Here is a 22,519-nt window from a genome sequence, read left to right as displayed (position 1 = left end):
AACTAGACTGTACATATACTCTAAAATAAAACATTGTGGAATAATATCAAACATAACTATGCTTTGTTGGACACATTTAGACCATTCATAAGATCATCTTCCACCAACTTTTATTCTTTAATTGAATTGACTTTTTGGGCTCCCTTTTTAAAATTTCTGCATATGTTTTTTCCAGGTGCTAAAAAGTAAGAATAACTGTAATTTTTATAATAATGACAGATTCTATTAGCATGATAAGACTGACCAGAGTAGCCAAGATTTTCGAGATTGGAAATGTATGGACATTTGCACATCGCTAATTTTAAACTCAAATACTCAGTGTGGATCAGAATATCAGTTAATTACATGTTCATGCAATTAATGAATAACTGTGCGACAACCAGGTGCATAATTTGAACTAGGGATGCGAAATTGTAACCGTTTACATGGTTAATCAATGAGCCTGGGCTCATTGATTAATATGCACGATTATATGCGGGCTCTCTCCCCCCTGTCCCGTAACCATGTAACTGCTGAAATTATCAGCAGTTACACGATTGCATAATTAAATGCATTTTAACATCTCTAATTTGAACCAGTTATTTGTAGCCAAGCTATACATAAACACATACACAGTGGTACACACCAAACTTTGAAAAATTAACCCCATTCCTTTTCGGATAACTGTTTTTTCAGCTCTGCATCTGAGCTTCAGTGAGTGTGTTATGATATGCTCCTTGCTAAATTTCCAGTTAAAAGGGAAAAAGTTTAGGAAACATTGCAGAGAAACTTTTTAAAAAAGGACAGACTTGCCTCTTACCCTAGCACCTGTGTCCTAAAATCTACGCAGTGGGTTTGTTAATTAACTGTTAGTGACTGGTTTATCATAAAGATTTTGAAGATTCATACAAAAGTGATGCAAGGCCAACTGATTTTGCCAAGGCTCCATCAGTGATACAATGGAGTCAGGGCAATAACTGTCCTGAGAGAGATTCTTCCCTTCATGTTAGGGAGAGAGGGAGGAGAAGGGAAGTCAGTCAAAATTCCTGCTAGGGATTCCCAGGAGCACTAGAGTGTCCACACTAGAGCAGTAGCTCTCCCACTCAAGAAGGTGCAGTATGCTCCCTGACCTGCATAACTGTAAGGGTTATACCAAGGAACCTGGACTACAAACCCTAAGAGAACACTGATCTCTCCTGCAGAGGGCACAGAGATGGGGAAGTTCCTTACAGCCTCCCTACAGCTTGGACTGTTATATATGGGAACCAGTCAGAATCTGGATTTTGGTTAGTTGAGAGGATTCGATAGCCTCACTAGCTGTTAATGTAATGGAAAAGATTGTCAGGTGGTATAATCAGCATAGTTCCACTAACTCTGAGCTATACCAGTTTACGTAAGATGAGACTCTGAGCCAATATTTTAAAACTACTCTTAATGTCATCTATCCTGTTTCTCTGTTGCATCTAACCACACACAAGTCTATGCCTGGCTTTCCCCTCAAAACCCTAAAAGGTGGTAAAGTCACTGTGGTTTCATTTTCTACCCCACACTTCCCTGAAAGATTTCCCGCACTTTACTCAATCAAAAAGAACACCGTAATACGCCTTAGGTCCAACCGCCTAGCTAATGGACTCCAAAAGACTGCTTAGATGCTGTGTGGCAAATTCTGCCATGGTGCTATGGAGATGCCCCCTCCCATCCATGGCATGACTCCTATTCTGAGGCTCATGAGAGGAGCGGTGTAGTGTACTGGCAGAGGGGCAATTTTTTTCTGATGCTTTGACAACATCTCTGTGGCCCCTGTATATTGTCAGAATAGTTCCACTGAACTGAAGAGAGAGGACTTTCTCCCATTGTATTTTATTTAAATGTCCTCAGTTTTCTTAGTTTGCCACTTCTGCTCAGAGCATCTGCCAACTTCTTCTTCCTGAACCGTTTAATAAAGCCCTAGGAGGAAACTATGTATATGTCTTCCAGTTTGCCTTTATATAATCTAATCACTAATGTTAATGGTTCTACAATCTAGTGGTTAGCTCAAAGAACTTAAAACTAAGTTCTATTCCAAACTCAACTACTGATCTACTATTAAAGCTAACAATATAATTTTAAAATACAGCATGCCATTTCGAGTGGCTCATTGTTACATAAAAGCCATTATAAAATGTGAACAAAACCATAATAATTTTCAAAGTCCCTATGAAACTCCTCGGTCATCCCCAAATTCCTTATCTGGCTTTTATAAAAGCTACTAAGTGGGGGAATACATGAGCTTCTGATAACTTTCCAAAGGAAAGGTGGAAAAGAGCCGCTATCAAATAGCTTCTTAATCTATTTTCTAGTAAATGAAGAAAAATGTCAAGTCACACTGAAATACTTTCCAGCTGGGACAAAGTAATGAAAAAGAATCTAACTCATAAAACAGCACCATTTTTAAAATCAATGTAGCTTAATAAAATATAGTCAAACAGGCTTCTGGACATACACATGTCATTTTCTTTGACAAATGAACATCAGAGATCAGCAATCAAATGGTCATAGCTATAAATGTTTTCAATGATGCTTTCCTCCATCACCAGCTAATATCGGTTTACCAGTCAGAATTAACTTTGGAGCTGGGGAGGCAATAATTATGGTCTTGTTACTGGACACAAATTAGCACATTTATCAGCATTAGAGCAGCAGGAATCTATTTGCCTCGGAGTAGTATACTCTGATAAACGAGTTCCTCAAAGCCTGCACTGCTTATTATCTTGTGAGTGTAATGGCATTCACTCATCAGCTCAATGTTTTATTTTGAGGCTGAATGTGGCCACTAAATGGTCTGATGGAAGAGGGAGCCTCAGAAAATAACTGTCCACCAAGCCATCAGGAAACTGAAATCAAGTGTGGGAATGAATGGATCTGCTACAATGTAAAGCTGAGTTAAGAAGTAATTACTGCAGGTTATTATGTCATTTTGAAAGTAGTGAATATACCTTAGCTGTGTCTACACTGCACCCCTTTTCTGGAAAAGGGATGCAGATGAGACAAGTCGGAATTGCAAATGAAGCGGGGGATTAAATATCCCCCACTTCATTTGTATAAACATGGCTGCCGCTTTTTTCCGGCTCGGGGCTTTGCCGGAAAAAAGCGCCAGTCTAGACGGGGATCTTTCGGAAAATAAAGCCTTTTCCAAAAGGTCCCTTATTCCTGATTTTAAGAGGAAGCCCCAAGCTGGAAAAAAGCGGCAGCCATGTTTATAAAAATGAAGCGGGGGATATTTAAATTCCCCACTTCATTTGCAATTCTGACTTGTCTCATCTGCATCCCTTTTCCGGAAAAGGGGTGCAGTGTAGACACAGCCCTTGTGTTTGGACGCGGTGATATTCTTTCCCAGGAAATGGTTTGAATAATACTTGCCATAAGGTGCAATGTGTGTTCCCAAAGTAAAAAATTCTTTCTTCAGAAATATAGTTAGGAGACAATAATTCAAGCAGCAGGGATGGTTCAGTAGCATACAGACGGTGTGGCAAATAAACTCCATGGGAGGGGCACACCCTTCATCCACACAACTCATTGCTCAAATTCAAACAATACTGAGGGTTTGATGTATGCATGTCAAACCCATGGCACAACTGGCTGCCATCCAAGACAAACGAAGATAACGATGATGAGGGGAGAACATATACTGAGCACTGTGGAAGGTGTTTATCCCACTCAGGTGGTGAAATGGTTAATGCAGCCTGGAGAGGCTAATTAGCATGGTTGCAACTAGAGAGTGGGCTAGGACCAATGATTAAAGATGAATCTTAGCTTGAAAGGATCGGAGAGGTTTCAAGGCCCAAGTCTGGAGAAGAAAGACAATTGCAACTAGCAGAGAAAGACGGGGCTTGATAACACAAGGGAACTACCTAGCAGCAGTTGTTCCCTTCTTCAAACTACAAAATGTTGGATGTAGTTTCTTCAGCCATGAGAGATACCAAGAGGGAAAGCAAAAAAAGCTGAGCATCAAAAGTAGCATTTTTTTTTTCAAAGAAAAAAAGGAAACACATAAAACTGAGCACACAGACATGAAATTGGAAAAACTTAAAAAACAACAAATAGGCTTGCAGCATCTTAGAGACTAACAAAACATGTAGATGGTATCATGAGCTTTCGTGGGCACAAAAAGTGGGTTGTGCCCACAAAAGCTCATAATACCATCTACGGGTGCGTCTCGACTGGCAAGATTTTGCGCAAACGCAACAAAAACTTGCCAGCTGTCTACACTCACCACTTGAATTTGCGCAAGAGCACTGACGTTCTAATGTAAGACTTCAGCGCTTCTTGTGCAAATACTTTGACGCTCTCGCTCAGGGATAAGCCCTCTTGTGCAAGAATACTTGCACAAGAGGGCCAGTGTAGACAGGCACCTTAATTTTTTGCGCAAGAAAGCCCAATGGCTAAAATGTCCATCGGAGCTTTCTTGCGCAAAAGTGCATCTATACTGGGCACGGATGCTTTTGCACAAAAGCACTTTTTGCGCAAAAGCATCCGTGCCAATCTAGACGCTCTTTTGCGAAAATATTTTTAACGGAAAAACTTTTCCATTAAAAGTATTTCCGCAAAATCATGCCAGTCTAGATGCAGCCTACATGCTTTGTTAGTCTCTAAGGTGCTACAAGCCTATTTGTTGTTGTTTAAGTTTTTCCAGTTACATACTAACTTGGCTACCCCTCTGAAGCTTTTAGATATTAATTTGTTCACATCACTAATTTCACACCTACAAATACTTGTAATTTTCATATTTACAGTCTTTGTTTTATGAGCCCCATACAGCTAAGTGTGTGTGTGTGTATTATATACACAATTGTCCAGTGACTTCAGCTGGGCATGAACTCAACTCACAAGTCTGACAAACCTGAAGAATAGTTTTTAGCTTCTCATCAGGCACTTTTCTCCAAACTCTCTTGGTGATTGGCCCTAATCAGCATTCAGGTGTTGATTTGTAAGGCTAGATGTAAAGGAAGAGAACACCTCGCTAATAGCCCCAGTGTTTATCCTTGCCTGAAGCAGCAGCAGTAGCAGTGATAAGGACAGAGACTCCAGCCATCTCAGAAGACACAGTGTCACAAAGAACTCCTCTCATCAAGGCTGGCATCTGGTCTTCCCCTCATTAGCACATTAAAGCAGCTCTATCCATTTGATCAGAGCCACTCTGTGCAATCCACCACAGTTCTCTATGGAGCCATTTATACTGTTACTCTTTAGAAACCGCTCTCCCTCCCCTCCCCAGTTCAAGAGGCACTAACTTCTTCCCAAAGCCTGACTTACAACCCCTGTCAAAATTTCTTTCTTACAACAGGTACCCAGTAAGCACAGACCTGCTGAATGTCACAGTTCAACTGCACAAACACACATAATTTGTCTTTCAAATTACTCTGTCTAAGAATAGCCTTTTTCCAATCAAGTACGTCTGTGAGATTTCTGTATTTTAGAATGCAGGGCACTAAGCAAGCTTCAGTCCTGGTGCATCAACACTTTTTGAACAATTTCAACTTCAGAATATGACTCCCAGACATACTCAATGCATGGTGCAAATTATCAGGAAAAAGACAAGGGCAACAGAGCATTAGGGCCTTAATCCTAAAAGAGCCCAGAGCCCACTGAAGGATGTGTTTTGGTGGGTCTCACAATGGGAGAGGGCAAAAGGACAGGACAGACTGGGTCCCACAAGATTTCCAGACCCCACAGAACTTCCAGGGTGGGCTTTAGTTCTTGTAAGACTTGGAGCCATCAGGTCTTGGTGGGAATTGACATGAGATTTGGAGCCAGGATACTACACATGCTCAGAGCCAATTCCTATTTGCTGATTTCCAGCAGTCAGCCCACTCTCTGTCACTTAGGTTGCTGCAGGCTATGCTAGTCACCATATGGACTCTGGGAAATAATTTTTCTTCATACCACCAGATTGGCCGAGGCCAGTTGGGGTTTTTTTCACTTGCCTTCAGCAAAACCTAAGGATTGGGTTTTGGGCAATTGGAAGGCTGGGAATCCTCCCTGACCCAGAGGGCAAAGTTTGGATCTATGTGACAGTTATTTAGTTGCTGCAACTTTTGTCAGAAGCCAAGTACAAGAGCGCCCTCATTTAGGCTCCAGATTATCTCTCCTTATGTAATGGGAGCATCATGTCTAGCCTCCTGTGGACAAGTGCTCCCCTGTGGCTCAGCTGCTAGCCAGTGGAACTGCCCTGCCAACACCCTTGATGCTAGTATAACCCACACACCTAGGCTATGTCTACACTGGCGGCTTCTTGCGCAAGAACATCTTGCGCAAGGGTTCTTGTGCAAGAAAACGTCCACACTGCCATGTGCGAGCTGTGCTTTTGCACAAGGGCACCCATGGCAGTGTGGACGCTCTCTTGCGCAAGAACGCTCTGACGGCCATTTTAGCCATAGGGCTTTCTTGCGCAAGAAATCCCTGCCGAGCGTCCACACTGCCCTCTTGCGCAAGAGCTCCTGTGCAAGAGGGCTTACACTTGTTAAAAAAGAGTGTAGCTCTTGTGCAAGAAGCCCTCTCTTACCACACCGTACTGTAAATCTTCTTGCACAAGAGCAGGCAGGCAGTGTGGACGCTCTGCGGATTCTTGCGCAAGAACGGCCATACTTGCGCAAGAAGCCGTGAGTGTAGACATAGCCCTAGTGTGGTTACCATGCAGTGGCACCGAGACTACAGCAACAGTTAAGATCAAGAGACCTCTACAATATGGGCTAGGAGCCAGCTGGCTTTTAGCTCAGAGGGTAAAGGCTCCTATACTCCGCTTCAGAGGTCCTAGGTTCAAATCCACCTGGTGGTGGTTGCACTAGCACTAGCTGGAAGTTAAGGTCCCCTCTCATTTCAACCTCCAAAATGAGGAGGCATGCTAGTGGGTTAGAGGAGACACCCAGAGTCCCTCCTAGTGTGATGACAGGCTCTACATGTCTAGGCATGCACACACTGTATCTCTGCATATTTAGAGATATTAGGCCGCATTCCAATAAACCAGGGGTGGGGAACCTCAGGCCCTGGGGCTGGATGCAGTCCTCAGCTCGTCTGGATCCAGCCCCTGAAGCTCAGAGTTCCCTCTCTCCCCTCCCCACTTGCAACAGCAGGGAGCCTGTGCTGGTGCTCCAGTCCTCCTGCTGCCTCCCTGTGGGGTTGGAATACACAAAATCTATTAGACTGGGGGCCCCCCAGGGTCTGGTGTGCAAGGGGAATGGGGGGAGTATCTTTCTCCTTCTCATTCAGGGGCTACAATGAGGGCTTTTTTCCCCCGCTTCTCACTTGTGGGCAGCCCCCAACTGATTTCTCTGTGGGTCAGCAGCCCCCAACTCTAAAAAGGCTCCCCACCTCTCCAATAAACTTAGACATACTGAAGTACATGGGCAGGGGAGAGAATACACTAATATTATAATACAAACAGCCATATATTTCAACACAAATCACTGGGAACAATATCTTACCCAAAGATGTTATTTGCTTTCAGAGTGATGGCTACAGGTGAAATAATGGAAATAGGGAACAGTACAGAATTTCTAATTAGATTTATTTTGCAATGGTCCACTTTTCAAGATCTATTTTTTTTCTAGTCATAACCTCTGAGTAGAGGAAGACAGCAGCACAAGTCCAAACTATGAAACTAACATAGCCAAAGATTGTTTTTAAAAATGGACTAATACACTAAATCAGAAACTGCTTTTTCAATAGCAAGCATTCCCCAAACAAAACACCCACACAGATACACAGAACACACTCTATAATGGTCAGATGCAAGTTTCTTCTCAGAAGAGCAAGATAATAAAAAAAAACACAAAAGAGCAAGTCTTGGTTTTATCTATGATCCAAAATGTGCATTTTCTTTAACAACATGGAAATTTTGAATATTTTTTCTAAAGGTGAAACAAAAGCTATGTGAAAAGGCATCCGATCCATTTTTTTCCCACCTGCCCTTATTCCAGGGGGACTTTAATAGCTTTAAATATGCCAAAGAAAGCAAATTCTTTTGTTTTGGAAAAAAAACTTATTTCTTAAGGGGACTCCAAATGGGACTATGTTTGATCTCCAAGTTGCTTTTGTTAAAGTAGAAATGCCATAAATTATTTGGATTGTTGTTTATGTCTCTAATCAGTCAACTGAATGATGTTACTGCTTTGGGGCATTGAAATAAATTGCCTTAGTTTTATTATTTCTAAATATAAGAATATATACATACATACCTAATTTATCATAAGACTATACATTTTTAGAAGATTATTTTTCTGGAATTACAGTTTTTGTGACTTGCAATGAAGTTGTAGGGACATGTAACATATCATGTCTTCATCTTGAGAGCCCATAACCTTGGCATACAGTCTAGGTTCATAGTTACTGAGCAGTATTGGGATGAATTCTTCCTCAGCTCTGAAACTAGTAATGAATTTGGAAGGAAGCAGGGTTTTGTTCAAACTGTACCCAGACAGTTGTATTTCTTAACAAGATGTATAAAAACAGACCTTAGGTACACATTTTCATACTTATTTTGGTAATAAAAAAATAGTTCTTTTCTTCCCTATATGAATTATCCTTTTTAGCACATTTTCATTTTCTCCTTGTGTAATAAAGGTCATGCATGGTTCCTTTTATAAGCATGAAATGCACGAATATGCAGACAGACAGACAGCACAAGTCCTACCTTACCACAGTAATGATATAACAAACGGCACAGGAGGGGCTGGTGGAAAGTCTAAGCTACTCTCAAGACCATCTTATCTGAAGAAGTGGGTTTTGCCCATGAAAGCTCATGATACTATATATATTTTTGTTAGTCTCTAAAGTGTCACAAAACTACTCAAATTTACCTGGAATATCTTCCAGTACTGTTGTAATGATAACAATTAGTCTGGCAGCATTTTAAAGAGTAACAAAACATGTAGATGGTATCCTGAGCTTTCGTGGGCACAGCCCACTTCTTCAGATGACTGGAGTGTTGGGTGGTCCAGTCATCTGAAGTAGTGGGCTGTGCCCACGAAAGCTCAGGATAGCATCTACATGTTTTGTTAGTCTTTAAAGTACTACCAGACTATGTTGTTTTTAAAGTTTTTCCTGTTACAGACTAACTCGGCTTCCCCTCTGAAGCTGTTGTAATGATGTTGGTCCCGTGGCAAGCTTTTTGTTTACAGAATTTAATCAGAAGATTGTAAACATAATAAGCAACAAGATACTCCAGAAACACACAAGGTGGCTATGGTGATATGTTTTATTGGATCAAAGTCTATTGGTGGAAAAGACAAACTTTTGAACTTCACAGAGCTCTGTGAAGTTTGAAAGTTTGTCCTTTCCATGATTAGAAGTTGGCCCAATAAATGATATTATCTCATCCATCTTGTCTCTCTCTTTCTAGAGTATCTTTATTATTTAACTATCTCCTGTTCTATTAAGTTCTATTAACAAAAACATTACTGTATGCCTCAATTACAAATGGAGATAAATACAAATAAGTTTCACTCATCAGAACAGATCCTGAATCAAGAGGAGCTTCAGAAAGAGTATACAGAACAAGGTAACTATAAAGTAAGCCATCTGTTTTGCACACCCAGCATCTGAGAGTTAGGGATTTAGGGTCACCCTGAACATAGGGTTTCACCGCTGATCATTTTGGTTAACAGCTATAGCTGGACCTATCCACCATGAACTTATCCACAACATATCACTGCAATAATTTCCAAAGGTTATAAATGCTCTGTATGAAAAATACTTCCTCCTGTTTATATTAAGCCTGCAGTCTATTAATTTCAACTGCTGACCTACGGTTTTGTATTGTGTGAAACTGTAAATAATGCTTCTTTATCCACTTTTCCCACACCACTTGTGATTGTTTAGATCTCTATCGTAAGTTCCTATCAATTCTTTTTTTCAATATGTCCAACTTTGACCCAATTGTTTGGTTCTGTGTCAGAATAGTAAGACCTAAGTGTTATGTGCATATAGGGAGACAATTAGAGAATTCACTTTATAACCCTCATTTCAGTAAATGCATTGTCTGAATCCCCTCAGGGGACAACCAAACAACAATTGTCTTCCATGTTTCAGCAACGTTTATCCTCTCTTCAGCTCCTTTGAGACAGTGGTGTTCCATTTTTTCAGCGTGAGGCTGAAACACATTACAAAAAAAGGTCAAAGAGCATCAATCAATACTTTAGAAGTAATTCTATGCCCTGCTACACTCTCTTTATACTACTCAGATGGTACAAAGAGTGTGGTGACAACCCACAAGTCCCATGTTGGAGTACAATATACACCTGGTAAAAGAGATAGCAACCCCCAGACTCGGGATGTTAAAGTGTGTTTAATCAAGTAAATGTAACTGCTGATACAGAAGCAGCAGCATGGGGATGGGAATAGGCGGCTCCCTGGGAGCCAGTATGTGCCGGTAGCCAACTTTTAAGCTGGCTTCCCGAGCATGCTAGGAGCCTGCATGTAACTGTTAAGGTTAACTGATAAGCCCGGGCTCATCGGTTAATTGTGCACATGGTTACACTTTCACATCCCTGTCCCAAGCTAGGATTACCATGTGTCCAAGTTTTTCCAGGAGCATCCATTTTCTGAGGTGGCTATGCTGGGAAATCCGTACAGGTGTCTGTACACAGTGCCAGCCGTTCAGTTTCATGGTCTCTGGAACCACAGAGCTGGCAACCCAATTCCACACAGCCCTAAATTGCACCAGGCCCAGGCCCGAAGATCACTATAGGTTATTGGTTCTGATTGTGGCTACATAGATTCCAAGGCCAGAAAGTGTTATTGTGATCATTTAGTGTGTCTTCCTGTATTACATAGGTGACAGAACGTATCTACTGTATTAGAAAAATATCCCATCTTGATTTAAAATTGTCAGTGATGGAGAAGATACCACCCCCTTTGGCAAATTGTACCACTGGTTAATTACCCTAACTGTAAAAAATATATGCCTTATTTCTAGTCTGAATTTGTCTTGCTTCATCTTCCAGCCACTGGATCATGTTATACCTTTCTCTGCTAAATTGTGGAGTCCATTATCAAATATTGATCCCCGTGCAGGTACTTACAGACTGTAATAAAATCACCCCTTAACCATCTCTCTGTTAAGTTAGACTCAAGAGAGCTCAATCTGTTTGTCACTATAAGCCATGATGCTTTCCAATCTTTTAATCATTCGTAGGGATTTCTGAACTGTCTCCTAATTTTTCAATGTCCTCCTTCAATTGTGGCATCAGAATTCTCACACCCCTCTCCCGTGCTGCCCTGGATGACTGTATGGGAGTGGGGAACCATTGTTTACAAGGTGGTCCTCTAGGATCAGGCAGAGCCAGCTGCATTCCAGTCCTGGACCCCACACTCCAAGGAGGAAGGCAGCAATGGAATAGCCAGAGCTACTCTCCTTCTTCCACTACAACGCACCACATGGTCACCAGGGGAGGGGCTGAGCAGCTGTAGCAGGAAAGGCCAGAAGCTGCTACGGTCTCTTTCAGCTCACATGAAAGCCACTGCTAGGGTTGCAGGGCAAGCATGGAAGATGGTGGAGGATGGAATCCCCCCTCCCCCCGCTTATAGCAATGGGCCCAGTTCAAACACCTCAGTTTACAAGTTGCAGGACATGAGTCAGGATCAAACACAATTTTCGCCCTTAACATGAGTGCCTTGATGGACACACTCTCACTGTTTAAAAAATAACAGGTAGTTTGTTCAGAATACAATAGATCATTTTCACTATTAATGACACCTCAGAATTTATGTTTAAAATAATTCCAGTAATCCTCACCACTTGTTTCTATCCTGTGTTATACTTTTTGGATGCCAAGCACATTCCCATTTTTAATTGTATGTTGATTTTCTGTTGTTGCCCTCCTGACACTAAGAAAGACAAACAGCCTTTTTAACCACTCAAGCCTTTTTTCAATTCATTTGTTTTCTTCTGTAACAGTTTGGAGATTTTCTTCCACAGTGTCCACTTGTCTTCTAATCTTGGAAATTACTGAGGGAAGGGGGGGGAATATTTCAACTTTACCTTTCAACCTTTATATGCTTTCACAGCTTGTAATGCAATTTTTAAAGAAACCTTGGAAGACAATTCTGGATTCACCAGGTGATTGAATTAGAGTGAGTGAGAAAGAGACAAAGAAAGCGAGTTAGTTCACAGCTGCTATGGGTGCCCTTCCCCTGCTGGCAGTTTCCTTCCCAGCCAGGCCAATTCCAGACTGCAAATAAGTTTTTGGCAAACTCAGCTGGTGCCAGCCTGTTATTTTGTTTGTTTTAAGAGACTTTTCTACACAGAAGAAAGAAATCCAGCCCAAGTAGGTTTTAAGAAATAGCCTTCCACAAATGTCCCAAACAAATGGTAGATAAAAAGGGCACAGATAAAATACAGTACACTTTTCTAACAGAGGAAAACGTATTGATGCAGAGCAATTGGTACTGATTTCTGGGTTTGATATTTGTATTCTTTCCTTTCCCTTCTACATTTGCATTTTACCTTTCATAGCAAATTAAAGCGCAAATGCTTTGTTAGGTTTTATGCCGAGATATTTGCATGAGCATTATGACATTTTACAGGACTGAGACCTTCGATTTTTCCCATTTAAAGGGTAATTAATGCTATGATAAAATGCCATTATGTTTATTGCAGGATGGAGCTACAAGTTCTTCTAACCTAAGAAAAGGCTATTTTTGACCTCCACAGAGATATTAACCATTATTTTTTGTATGGACTGTTTCAAAATAATCTGTCAGAAGTGCAAAAGTTTAAAATATTGTAATTTTATTTAAGTATAAATTAAAATAAATACAACATTGACTTGGCCCTTGATAAATAAAGAGTACTATTCACATATGCAAAGCCCACATGTGAGCAGATATGGACTGGAAGAACAAATCTAGGACCTCATGGTCATGGGCAGGGTTAAGGCCACTTAGAAGACACTTTTGTGGTCACTATTCCTGTGCCTAAACTGGAGTAAGAGTGCATGTGTCCTGTGTATCTGACTCACTAGGCCACTTGGGCTGGTCAGAAAACAATTCAATTTTATGAAAAACATCAAGATTTCAATCTGTTCACATTACAATGAAAAAGAGATCTTTTGAAATTGTCCAGGAAAAGACAAGGGATGCCCCTCGTGCCAGAATAGCAAATAGCATATTACTCAGCAGGGTTTGGGGAGATTTAGGTTCAAGACTTACTCAGAATTTATGTTCAAAGTAATTCCAGTAAAAACCACCCATTTTATATAAATAATTAAATGTTAATTGAATTTGTGGAGAACCTAGAGCCTGGGGCTGGAGCACCAGCACTGCCCCCCCCCCCAACTGTCCAGATCTAACCCACGAGCTCTGCCTGGCAGGGGGAGGAAGTGGCTCCATGCACTGCTGCCCTCCCTGCTCTTCCACCCTCAGCTAGAGAAACAGCAGTGCAGCAAAGTGCTGCCTGGAGGTTCCCCCGCCCCCACCACCACTCCGACTGGCTGTAATTTTGGCCAATACCAGTGGCAGGGGACAAAACTTGGGAGCAGTGGGGAAATGGAGCTAGGAGTGTCACAAGGGAGCTGTGATAGGTAAGTGCCCCCCCATCGCCCAGACCCTTCTGCTTCTGCACCCTACCATCCTTCCAGACCTCCCAACCCACTCCTGCACCTACTCTTCTGTCCAGACCCCACACCCCAAACCCCATCCCACACACTGAGCCTTTCAATGTTGGTCCCACTCCAGAGCCTAAGGGGGCCCACAATATCTACTAGCCTGGGCCCCACCAGGCTCTGGTGTGTGAGAGGAATGTTGGGAGTATCTATCCGCTTCTCAAATGGGGGCCATGTCAGTGAGGTTTTTATTTGTTTGTTTGGCCCCGATTCCTACAACTGATTTTTCTGTGGATCAGCAGCCCCCAAGCCAAAAAAGCCACCCCGGATTAGACTTTAGAGGGACAAACTGAATCATTATTGTGGTGGTACAGCAGCTAGCCTAGAATATGGAAAACCCAGGTTCAAGTCCCTGTTTCAAATAAAGTGAATACCCTACTGACCAGATTAGCTATTATGGGGGGGAGTCTCTCCCTCATATATATCCTGGCATGGAGAAACATTGTTTTTTTTTCTTTTTTGCAAAAAAAAGTTTTGCACTGATCACATTCATAAACCTCCATTGCTTCCCTTGCCTCACAAATTCCCAACTACAGTGATTTATGCAGAGTTACCGAAAAGCTCAGCTCTATCAAGAAGGGCTGAAGAGAGAGTTGTGTGTGCCCACTGCTTTTACAGCAGAACCATTAGGATTCAGTTGGGTTGAGGCATTTGGAGAATGTGGCATTGAATCTCCAAGCCTGTGCAGATAAGATTCTATTTATTTCAACTATTCTTCAATCTTCTATACCCTTGAGTAACTAAGTACAAATATATTTTCGCCTTAAGAAATGCTTTTAAGAGCTTCCTAGAATTATCAGAGTTCATTAATCAAAACTAATGGCAATGTTCCTTGAGGAATCAGACAAAAACCTTCAGGATTAATGGTAACAATCATCGCTTCCAAATTTTTAAAAGCTTGGAAGAGTAAAGGCACTCTGTCTCCAAAAGTGGTACATTCGGGAGAGGGAATTGGGCTTTTTTGTAGCTGTTTTCCCATGCTGCACTTGTCTGAAACTAATGTGGGTGTAATGTGAGATGTGAACATTCATACACTCTTTCGGCAGGTATCAGCCATGGCCCAGTAGGGCAAGTAAAACTGTGAAGATGCAAAAGTGACAGCTTCAGATGTCCTGCTAAAAAGATGCCTCTCAATTATTTATCTCCCATTTCTTATGGGGAAATTTAACCACAGCCATTGCTTTGGATTATTTAAATAACAAATTCAATAGGAGCCAAGGTAAAAGAAACAAGTCATTTGCAAAGAGAGAACACACACATTAAATGCATTGATCTAATATTTCATTAGATTTATTCTTTTGGTACCTTATTTAACCCATTCTTCTTAGAGTCATAATATCTTACCATGCACAATTCAAAACACATGCACATGCAAATCTGCCCATTAGAGTCTCACCAACACTTCACTTCTGGTACCAGAGCACAGACGGTAACAATGCAAACTAGAAACCAGGCAACAACTAATTCCAGGACCCATTTAAAATCTCTTGAGGCACTCGACTTTGTTTGTTTGGAATATTATATGTACACACGCGCGAGCACAGTAAACCCACACACAAATAATGACTAGCTAGATCACCTCCGCTATGACAATTGTACAGCTTTGTTTCTACATCCTCCCACTTCAAGCTCATCGCTCCACTCAGCTAAACTGGCAACTCCTTAGGGATTTCTCCATTAAGAATCAAAACGGCAGACTGCAAAGCATGGAGTCTATGGTTATCTCTTGTCTTTACACTGTGACCGTGCGCTCCAATAGCGAAAGGTGAGCATTTTGGAGGCTTATTCTGAGGAGTTCTCCCTCTCATGGAGTCATCAGCGATGGAAAAATTAGCTCTGAAGGGAGTGGGGGAAAGGGCTGACACAGAGCATGGTGCAAAGTCCCCTTCCAACAGCGAGCAGAGCGGTCCCGAGTTGCGAGCGAACGGGGAGGAGCAGTGGGGCTCTTACCCCCCCCCCCCCCCCGCAGCCCTGGCAGATAAGGTCACTTCCACCAGCTCCTCTCTCATCTTAACACTTTGCCTCTATTCCCCCCCCGCCCCGACCCGTGTTGCTGCAGGGCGGCTTCGGTTGGCCGTGAGCGCCAGACGTGGCATCGGCTGCCCTCCTCCGCCCGGGTCCGCAGCACCAGCAACCCCCGCCCCCTGCAATCTGAGGGGCTCCAGGACCAGACGGGCCGCCCTGCTGCTGCGTAAGAGCCCTAGGGACCACACCGCCCTCCTTCCCCCTGCTGCCTCCCCGCGCTGCAAGGAGCAAGGCTGGGGAGCCGGTGCTCCGTGGGGGGCAGTGGCGTGCGCCCCTGCTCTCCCCACAAAACCCCCCAGGCCAGAAGGGGGGGAGCAGCTCCTGTCTGGAGCGGCGGCGATCCCAGCCAGTCCCCCCCCCCACACACACACACACCCCCCGCTGCCCGGCCCCGGGTGGCGCTGTCTCCCCGGACCGGCCCCTCTCCTCACCTGTTCAGCACTTTGCGGAGCCGCTGGCGCACGCCGGGGGAGGAGGAGGCGGAGATGCTGCTCCTGCCGCTGCCGCCGGCGCCGCCCTCCGCCGGCAGGTTCTCGATGGTGGCGACAACATGGTTGGGCTGCGGCGGCTGCTCGGGGGAGATCATCGCGGCGGCGGCGGCGGGGCTGGGCATCAGACGGCGGCAGCCGGGCGCATGCTGCGCCGGGCCACCCTTCCGCGCGGGCGGCGGCGGCTGGGGCTGCCGGCGGGGTTCGCTCGCGTCTCCTCCGCGCAGCGCCAGCTCCAGAGCCACGGCCGCGGTGCCCCGCTCCTGCTGCTGCTGCTGCTGCTCACTGCGCGGCCATAGAGCCCGGGGCGGGCTGCCCCCACCTCGCCTCTCTCCCAGCACCGAGGGCTGGTCACGGAGTGGCCGCAGTTTTGGAGCCTCCCCTCCCCAGCTCGTGTCGGGCTCGCTCTGGACCAGAGGCGGCCGCTGCTGAGCTGCACCGAGCCGCTCTGCGCCCCCCTCCCCTCGCGCTGCTCCTGCTGCCGCTCACGCCCGCCCAGGTGCAGCCCGCCGCCGGGCTCCGTCCCTCGGCCCTGCGCCGTGTGTCTGCCTCCCTCCCTCCCTCCGCGCGGGGGCTGGCTGGAAGCGAGAGCGAGTCCGAGGCAGGGAGTGAACACAAGAGTGCAGCAGCGGGAGCCCAGACCGAGCCAGTGGGCAACAGCCTCCTCCCCTCCCCTCCCCTCCCCTCCCCGGCTCTTCACACCCACCAGAGGGAGCACATGCCGCGCCACAGCCCCTGGCCCCGCGGGCGCTCCCCGCCCGGAGTGGGTCTGCCGGGAGTTGTAGTTTCCACCCTCCCCCTTTCCTCCCCTCCCCCTTCAGTACCAGCTGCCCGCGGACAGCGGCACGCGGCTGGGAAAGTCCTGGGAAGTTTTATAGCCCCTGAGGGGAGCCATCACTACCAAGGCAGAAGCCCGGAGAACCGCGATCCCCGCTTACAGTAAATCTTAAAGTGCCTTTGAGCATCAGAACAAAAACAAGATCTAAAACGTTTTTCACCAGAAAAGGAGAGAGCAGCCACCCCCAACACAACCAACCACCCAATAGTCAGCGCCCCCCCCAACTAACCAACCATCCAATGGCCAGTGCACCCCCCCCAAACAACCAATCACCCACCCAATGACCAGTGCACACCCTGAAGCAACCAACTATCCAAAGGCCAGAGTGCCCCCCCACAAAAAACAGCCATTCAATGGCCAGCCCTATCCCCAAAATAACCAACCATCCAATGGTCATGGCATCTCCCAAAACAACTAACCACCTGATGGTCAGAGCATCATCCCAAAATAACCAGCCAACCATTCAATAGCCTAGGCACCCTCTGACATACTGGGGTGCAATCTAGACCAGAGGGGAGCTGCGACACTCTTGGTCTTCAGCAGGAGTGCTTTGCAATGCCTTACTGTTGTAGCTCCTAACCTGGACCTCTTACATACAACCACCAGCATGCAGCTCACTCAGATGTGTTTGTGTAATGGCAGCCTATCATTCACCAGCCTTGGTTATATTGCTGGGTGACTGCAAAACACTCCCAGTCCCAGTTTTTTTCCCCAAGTGTGTGTGTTGTACTGCCCAGCCTTCTTGTGGGCAGCCCAAATATATGAAGTCTGTTACACTCTTTAAAAGAATCAGATATACACAGTTTGCCACCCTAAATGCAGTTATTCAGAGATTTCAGGTTGAACATGCTGGATTAGATGAAATAAAGCAAGCTGATTAACTACAAATAAATGGATTTTAAGTGAATATAAGTAGTGAGGCATAAAAGTAAGAAATGATTACAAAAAACGAAGATAACAATGTTTTCTAGTGGCTAGGTTAGCAAATTATATTAGATTCAATAAAGTTTCTTACCACATACTTCCAACAGCATTACTGACCAAACTCTTCAGGTCAGGACACACACACAAACCCACCCGGAGTCCAATAGCTCTTTTCCTTTGTTTTCTCGGGTGCATAAAATGAGATGGACAGGGGAGAGAGGATCATAGGGTGTTTGCCTCTTCTTTTTATAGTTTCAGTCCCTCTTTTCAAAGCACTTTTAGCTGGGAGCCAAGAGACAGTGGTTTGCTGGAAGAAGGAATTCTTATGTTGTTTCTTTCCTAAGATGCAGATCTCTTTGTCTCAGTCTCCCTTTCTTGCCAAAGAACGGCCAGTACTTGTCTGGGGCATCAGCTTGCCTTTTGAGAAACTGGTTTAGCTACTCCCCAGACTTATCTGGGAAATACATTGTAATTGTGATTTCAGCTTATGATCATAAATTTATATATAATGTTGCTATATGCATTTTACCATTATATTACTGATCATCAAGTTCTGCATTTTCATATGAAACCTCACAAGACATGCCCTGTAGAAAAATTATGATAGTATGCATGGTGTGAAATGTGTCTCCCCACAAAGAAAACCAGTTCACCAGTAGTGGCCAGGGCACCCCCCAAAAATAGTAACTGTCTGGTGCTCAAGATGCTCCACAAAACAGTCAGTTGCCCATTGTTCAGGATACTCCCCACAAAACCAACCACTGTTGGCTAGAGTGTCTCCCCAAAAAAAGCTAACTGCCCAATAACTAGGGCATTCATTTGCACTGTATTGGTCTCTCTCTGTTTTCAATCCAACTTCCAGATGGAAATTTTATCACAACAGATCTGTTTCTGCCAAAAGTTGTGGTTAAAAAAAAAGTAATGCCAATCAATGGCTCTAACCAATACTGCTAATGCCAGATCTGACACAAAGGACAACTCTCTAAACAAGGACTGATGAAAGGGGAAATAGGGTATGGGAAATTTCACACACTGGATCAAATGTACAATTCAGCAGGGGGGAAAAGGCTTTACTCACAAATTAATTAATTTTTGCTAATTTGTTGCCATTGGCATCTGCATAATAAATGTTAATAATAATAATAATAATGCATCACCTCAATAGAAAACTTTTCAGATTAACAGCTCAACGTGCTACAGAAAAAGCACTACACTAATATGCACAATATTATAGTGTTGTGTCATCCCTATTTTACGAACAAAAAAATCTACTATAGATTTGAGAGAATTTATCTGTTTGTCTGTTTGTTCAAGAACTCCCAGAAATGGGGCACCCTTTTTGAGTCAGAGGCAGCTGACCCACAGAAAAATTGCCAGGGGCCATACACAAGTGAAAAGCCAAAAAAAACCCACCCCTCATTGACAGTAGCCCCTGACCAAGAAGGAGAAAGATACTCCCTACAATCTCCTTGCACACCAGCCCCGGGGGAGGAGGGAGGGAGCAGGATAGCTGATTTTGTGTGTTCCAGCAATGGGTGGGGGGAAGTGCCAGTGCAGACTCCCTAATGCTGGGGAGGGAAAACCCATGAGCCTCGGGGCCAGATCCAGAGAAGTCAGGGGCTGCATCTGGCCCCCAAGCCTAAGGTTCCCCACCCCTGGGCTAGGACCACCTAATTTGATATACAGTTTCCTCTTATAATTTAAGGCAATGTAAAGGTTTTCTCCTAATCTTCAGGGCAAGCCAGCCCTTTCCCCCCATAACCAACTCCCACATCTTTCTTCTTACCGCAAGAATTCAAAGGAAACTGCACATTTAAGCTGAAAGATTCCAGTCCCCTATATGGAAATGGTCCCCATAAAAGAGAATGGAGGTATTAAGCAAAATTAAAATTCCTTGATATTGGTGCTCCTTTTTCCAACATCAGTATCCCATTCTGACACTAGTACCACCCTTCTGCCATGTGGTTACTGATGTCTGAGGCCTTAGAGATAAATTTTCCAGTGGAGAAGAAATCAGTCACACTTAGGCAGGCTATATTATAGATGTAAGTTGATGGTACACAAGTCTTAGAATAGAGGTGGGCAAACAGAATGCAGGCCAATCCCTTCCATCAGAAATCTCATCCCTACACCAATGTTCAATTCCCAGAGAGCAACTCTGCCTCAAGAATTGACTCTAATCCGAGACCAATGTAGAAAGCAAACTCTCCACCAGCTCTCAAGTAGCTCCTTCTAACTACTAGTAACAGAACCACAACTGCAGCATGTCTTCCCAATTGCTTGCACAATAAGAAAAAGAATGTGGAAGACTCTGTGTAACAGTGCCAGCTGATGACATATGCCACAGCCATATTTTATAAATGTGTTTGTTAGCTGTTGCTTTAAATGTGGAAAATATTCTAACCTAATTATAACAAGTTTCTCTCTCTTCCCTATGGGAGAAATATTTATACAACAATCACACATCATTGTGTCACGGAGACCAAGGGGCTGAGTAATTGTATAAAGAAAATGGGTTATTCAGTCTAGACAGGGTAAAAAATATATAATTTATTAGATTCTGACCCACCTTGGGGAAAAATACATACATAATAAAGATTACAGTAAATAATAGCATAAGGAATTAGTACATAACAATATGATGCTTATTAGCCAGCTTAAAATCTGAACTTCCTAGCTTAGCTCAATGTTTCCTGAGGAGTGTGTGTCTGTGTCTCTCATTTTAAATTCTCATTTCCTTTGTTTCTCCCTTTCACCAACCTTTGTCTTCAGCTAGGTTTGACTAATTTGGCTATCACGATCATTAGCAACTCTGCAACTGCCATTAGCTTTTCCACTGGTGTATACATTTTCCTATTAGTCATTTTCCAAGATCTGAGAAAAATGAAGGAAGGAATGCTGCAGAGATTAATTTAAAAAAAACCCCAAGAATGTATTACTTTCCCTACTTCACTCACAGCACAGTTGCTCACTCACTCTTCCCACTCAAAACACAAAAACCTGGGACAGGAAAGAAAACCAAATCTCAAAAGGCAGGAAGGGAGACAAACAGCTTGCATCAGTTGCAGAGAGAGGCAGGCCATAGTATCTGAACTGATATTCAGTGGGAAAAGGCCAATGGGAAGAATTACTCTAACTCGTTGAACTAGCAAATACTGAACACTGAATAGTTGCATAGTGGTGTCTTTGCTCAGCCCAGTAACAGTTTCAGTCTTCATGCTCTTTTCAATAATCCACATTGCAATTACTTTTAAGTTGGTTATATTGAACAGTTTTACTTCTTCCTCATTACATAATTAAATGTCAGCCTGAAGTACTTAATTTAAAGGTGCCTCTACTTGTCCATAATTAATACATTTTAAAAAATGTTTCCATGGAGTAATAATAACCCTTCCCAACCTGCTATTGTTCAGTAATCAGTGAGTGTACAGATAACAATACAGTCATTTTGGAATTAAAAAACAAGGCTTGAAAAGTCCTTTAAATGTCTTAGGAAGAATTTTAATTTCAGTCATTTTAATATTGTTCAGAATTTACCTTTACTGTACACACAGAGTACTCTGTCTTGCAAACCATTTTCCTTCATGTCAGCCTTACTTATACAATTAGTTCCACTGACATTAATAAAACTACTTGTGTAAGCCATTGTTCATTGTGCAGTATGAGCTTAGAAGAGTGGAAGGAGGAGGAGCAGCCTTTTAACTACAAGGTTTTTTACCATTCCAATTTCATCATACAATTCTACCCCTAAAAGGCTTCTTTCTTCTCTTGTTGTCCATAGCCTCTTTAGATAACCTAGTATATAACATCAAATATTAGATCATGTACAAGCTAGGGAAACAGTGAAGAATAGATCTTGAAGTTTGAAAAATAATGCATTTAGTTTAAGTGCATGTCTGTAAAATACTTATAAATATTGAGATGTTGTTGGGTAATAACTTCAAAACCCATACCAACTGCCAGATTTTTTTTATTATGCTTTGGTGATTGTGATGGAAGTGAAGCAGAGATGTAATTGACACTATGAATCCTGTTGGAGCTGCTAGATAGTCTAAGAATGAGTTGTAACAATGGTATAAACACTCTAATCTGGTAAGTAAGGGTCAATTTTTGTTGTCCTGAAGAAACATCTTATTATCAACTTTTCTTCCACTCCCTTTTATGTGCCTGTACTGGTTTGTTAGCTCTTGTTGCCTTTTTGGCTGGTGCTGTCCTTTGTTCCACAGTCTGCAGTGCTCTTTTCACAGTGGAATTGCAAAATGAAAATGCATCAGGAAAGAAACATAATTGTATACCTGAGTTACAACAGGAAGGAATTCCTCATTCAGGAAGAGTCATACTGGAAGACTGACATTTCCAAAGAAAAAAAAAAGATTTACTAAATCTGTGTGGCAAGGAAAACACATTTGTATATTTTAGGAATCCACTCTGGAACTAATTTGATCTTTTTGCGGAGAGCAAATCAGTTTCAGGTTCAAGACTTTTCTTTCTTTATAATTCTAAATGACTAAAATCGTAGCAGCAGACATGATTAATAAGGACAATCAGGTTTTGGAGGAGATCACTTACTGAAGTTATTATGTCACCGTCATTAGTGGTGTTCAAGATAATGTTAGATAAATAGAAAG

General features: G+C 43.3%; 1 protein-coding gene across 2 annotated transcripts in view; it reads right to left on the bottom strand.

Moving 5' to 3' along the window:
- Nucleotides 1-18,126, bottom strand: part of SLC35F1 (solute carrier family 35 member F1) — a 363,009-nt gene extending 344,883 nt beyond the window's left edge. Inside the window, exon 1 of one of the 2 annotated variants that reach the window (XM_025184648.2) lies at nt 17,983-18,126. In XM_025184648.2, coding sequence (XP_025040433.2) covers nt 17,983-18,086 — 104 coding nt within the window. In that variant the 5' untranslated portion in view covers nt 18,087-18,126. Of the gene's footprint in view, nt 1-16,072; nt 16,766-17,982 lie in introns of those variants that run through there. The other variant, XM_075924049.1, reaches the window with a different exon arrangement.
- Nucleotides 18,127-22,519: the final 4,393 nt, after the last annotated feature.

The sequence above is a fragment of the Pelodiscus sinensis genome, chromosome 3 (assembly GCF_049634645.1).
Source record: "Pelodiscus sinensis isolate JC-2024 chromosome 3, ASM4963464v1, whole genome shotgun sequence".
NCBI lineage: Eukaryota > Metazoa > Chordata > Testudines > Trionychidae > Pelodiscus > Pelodiscus sinensis.
Note: the sequence above shows the minus strand (reverse complement) of the source record. Positions and strands in the feature narration are given on the sequence as shown.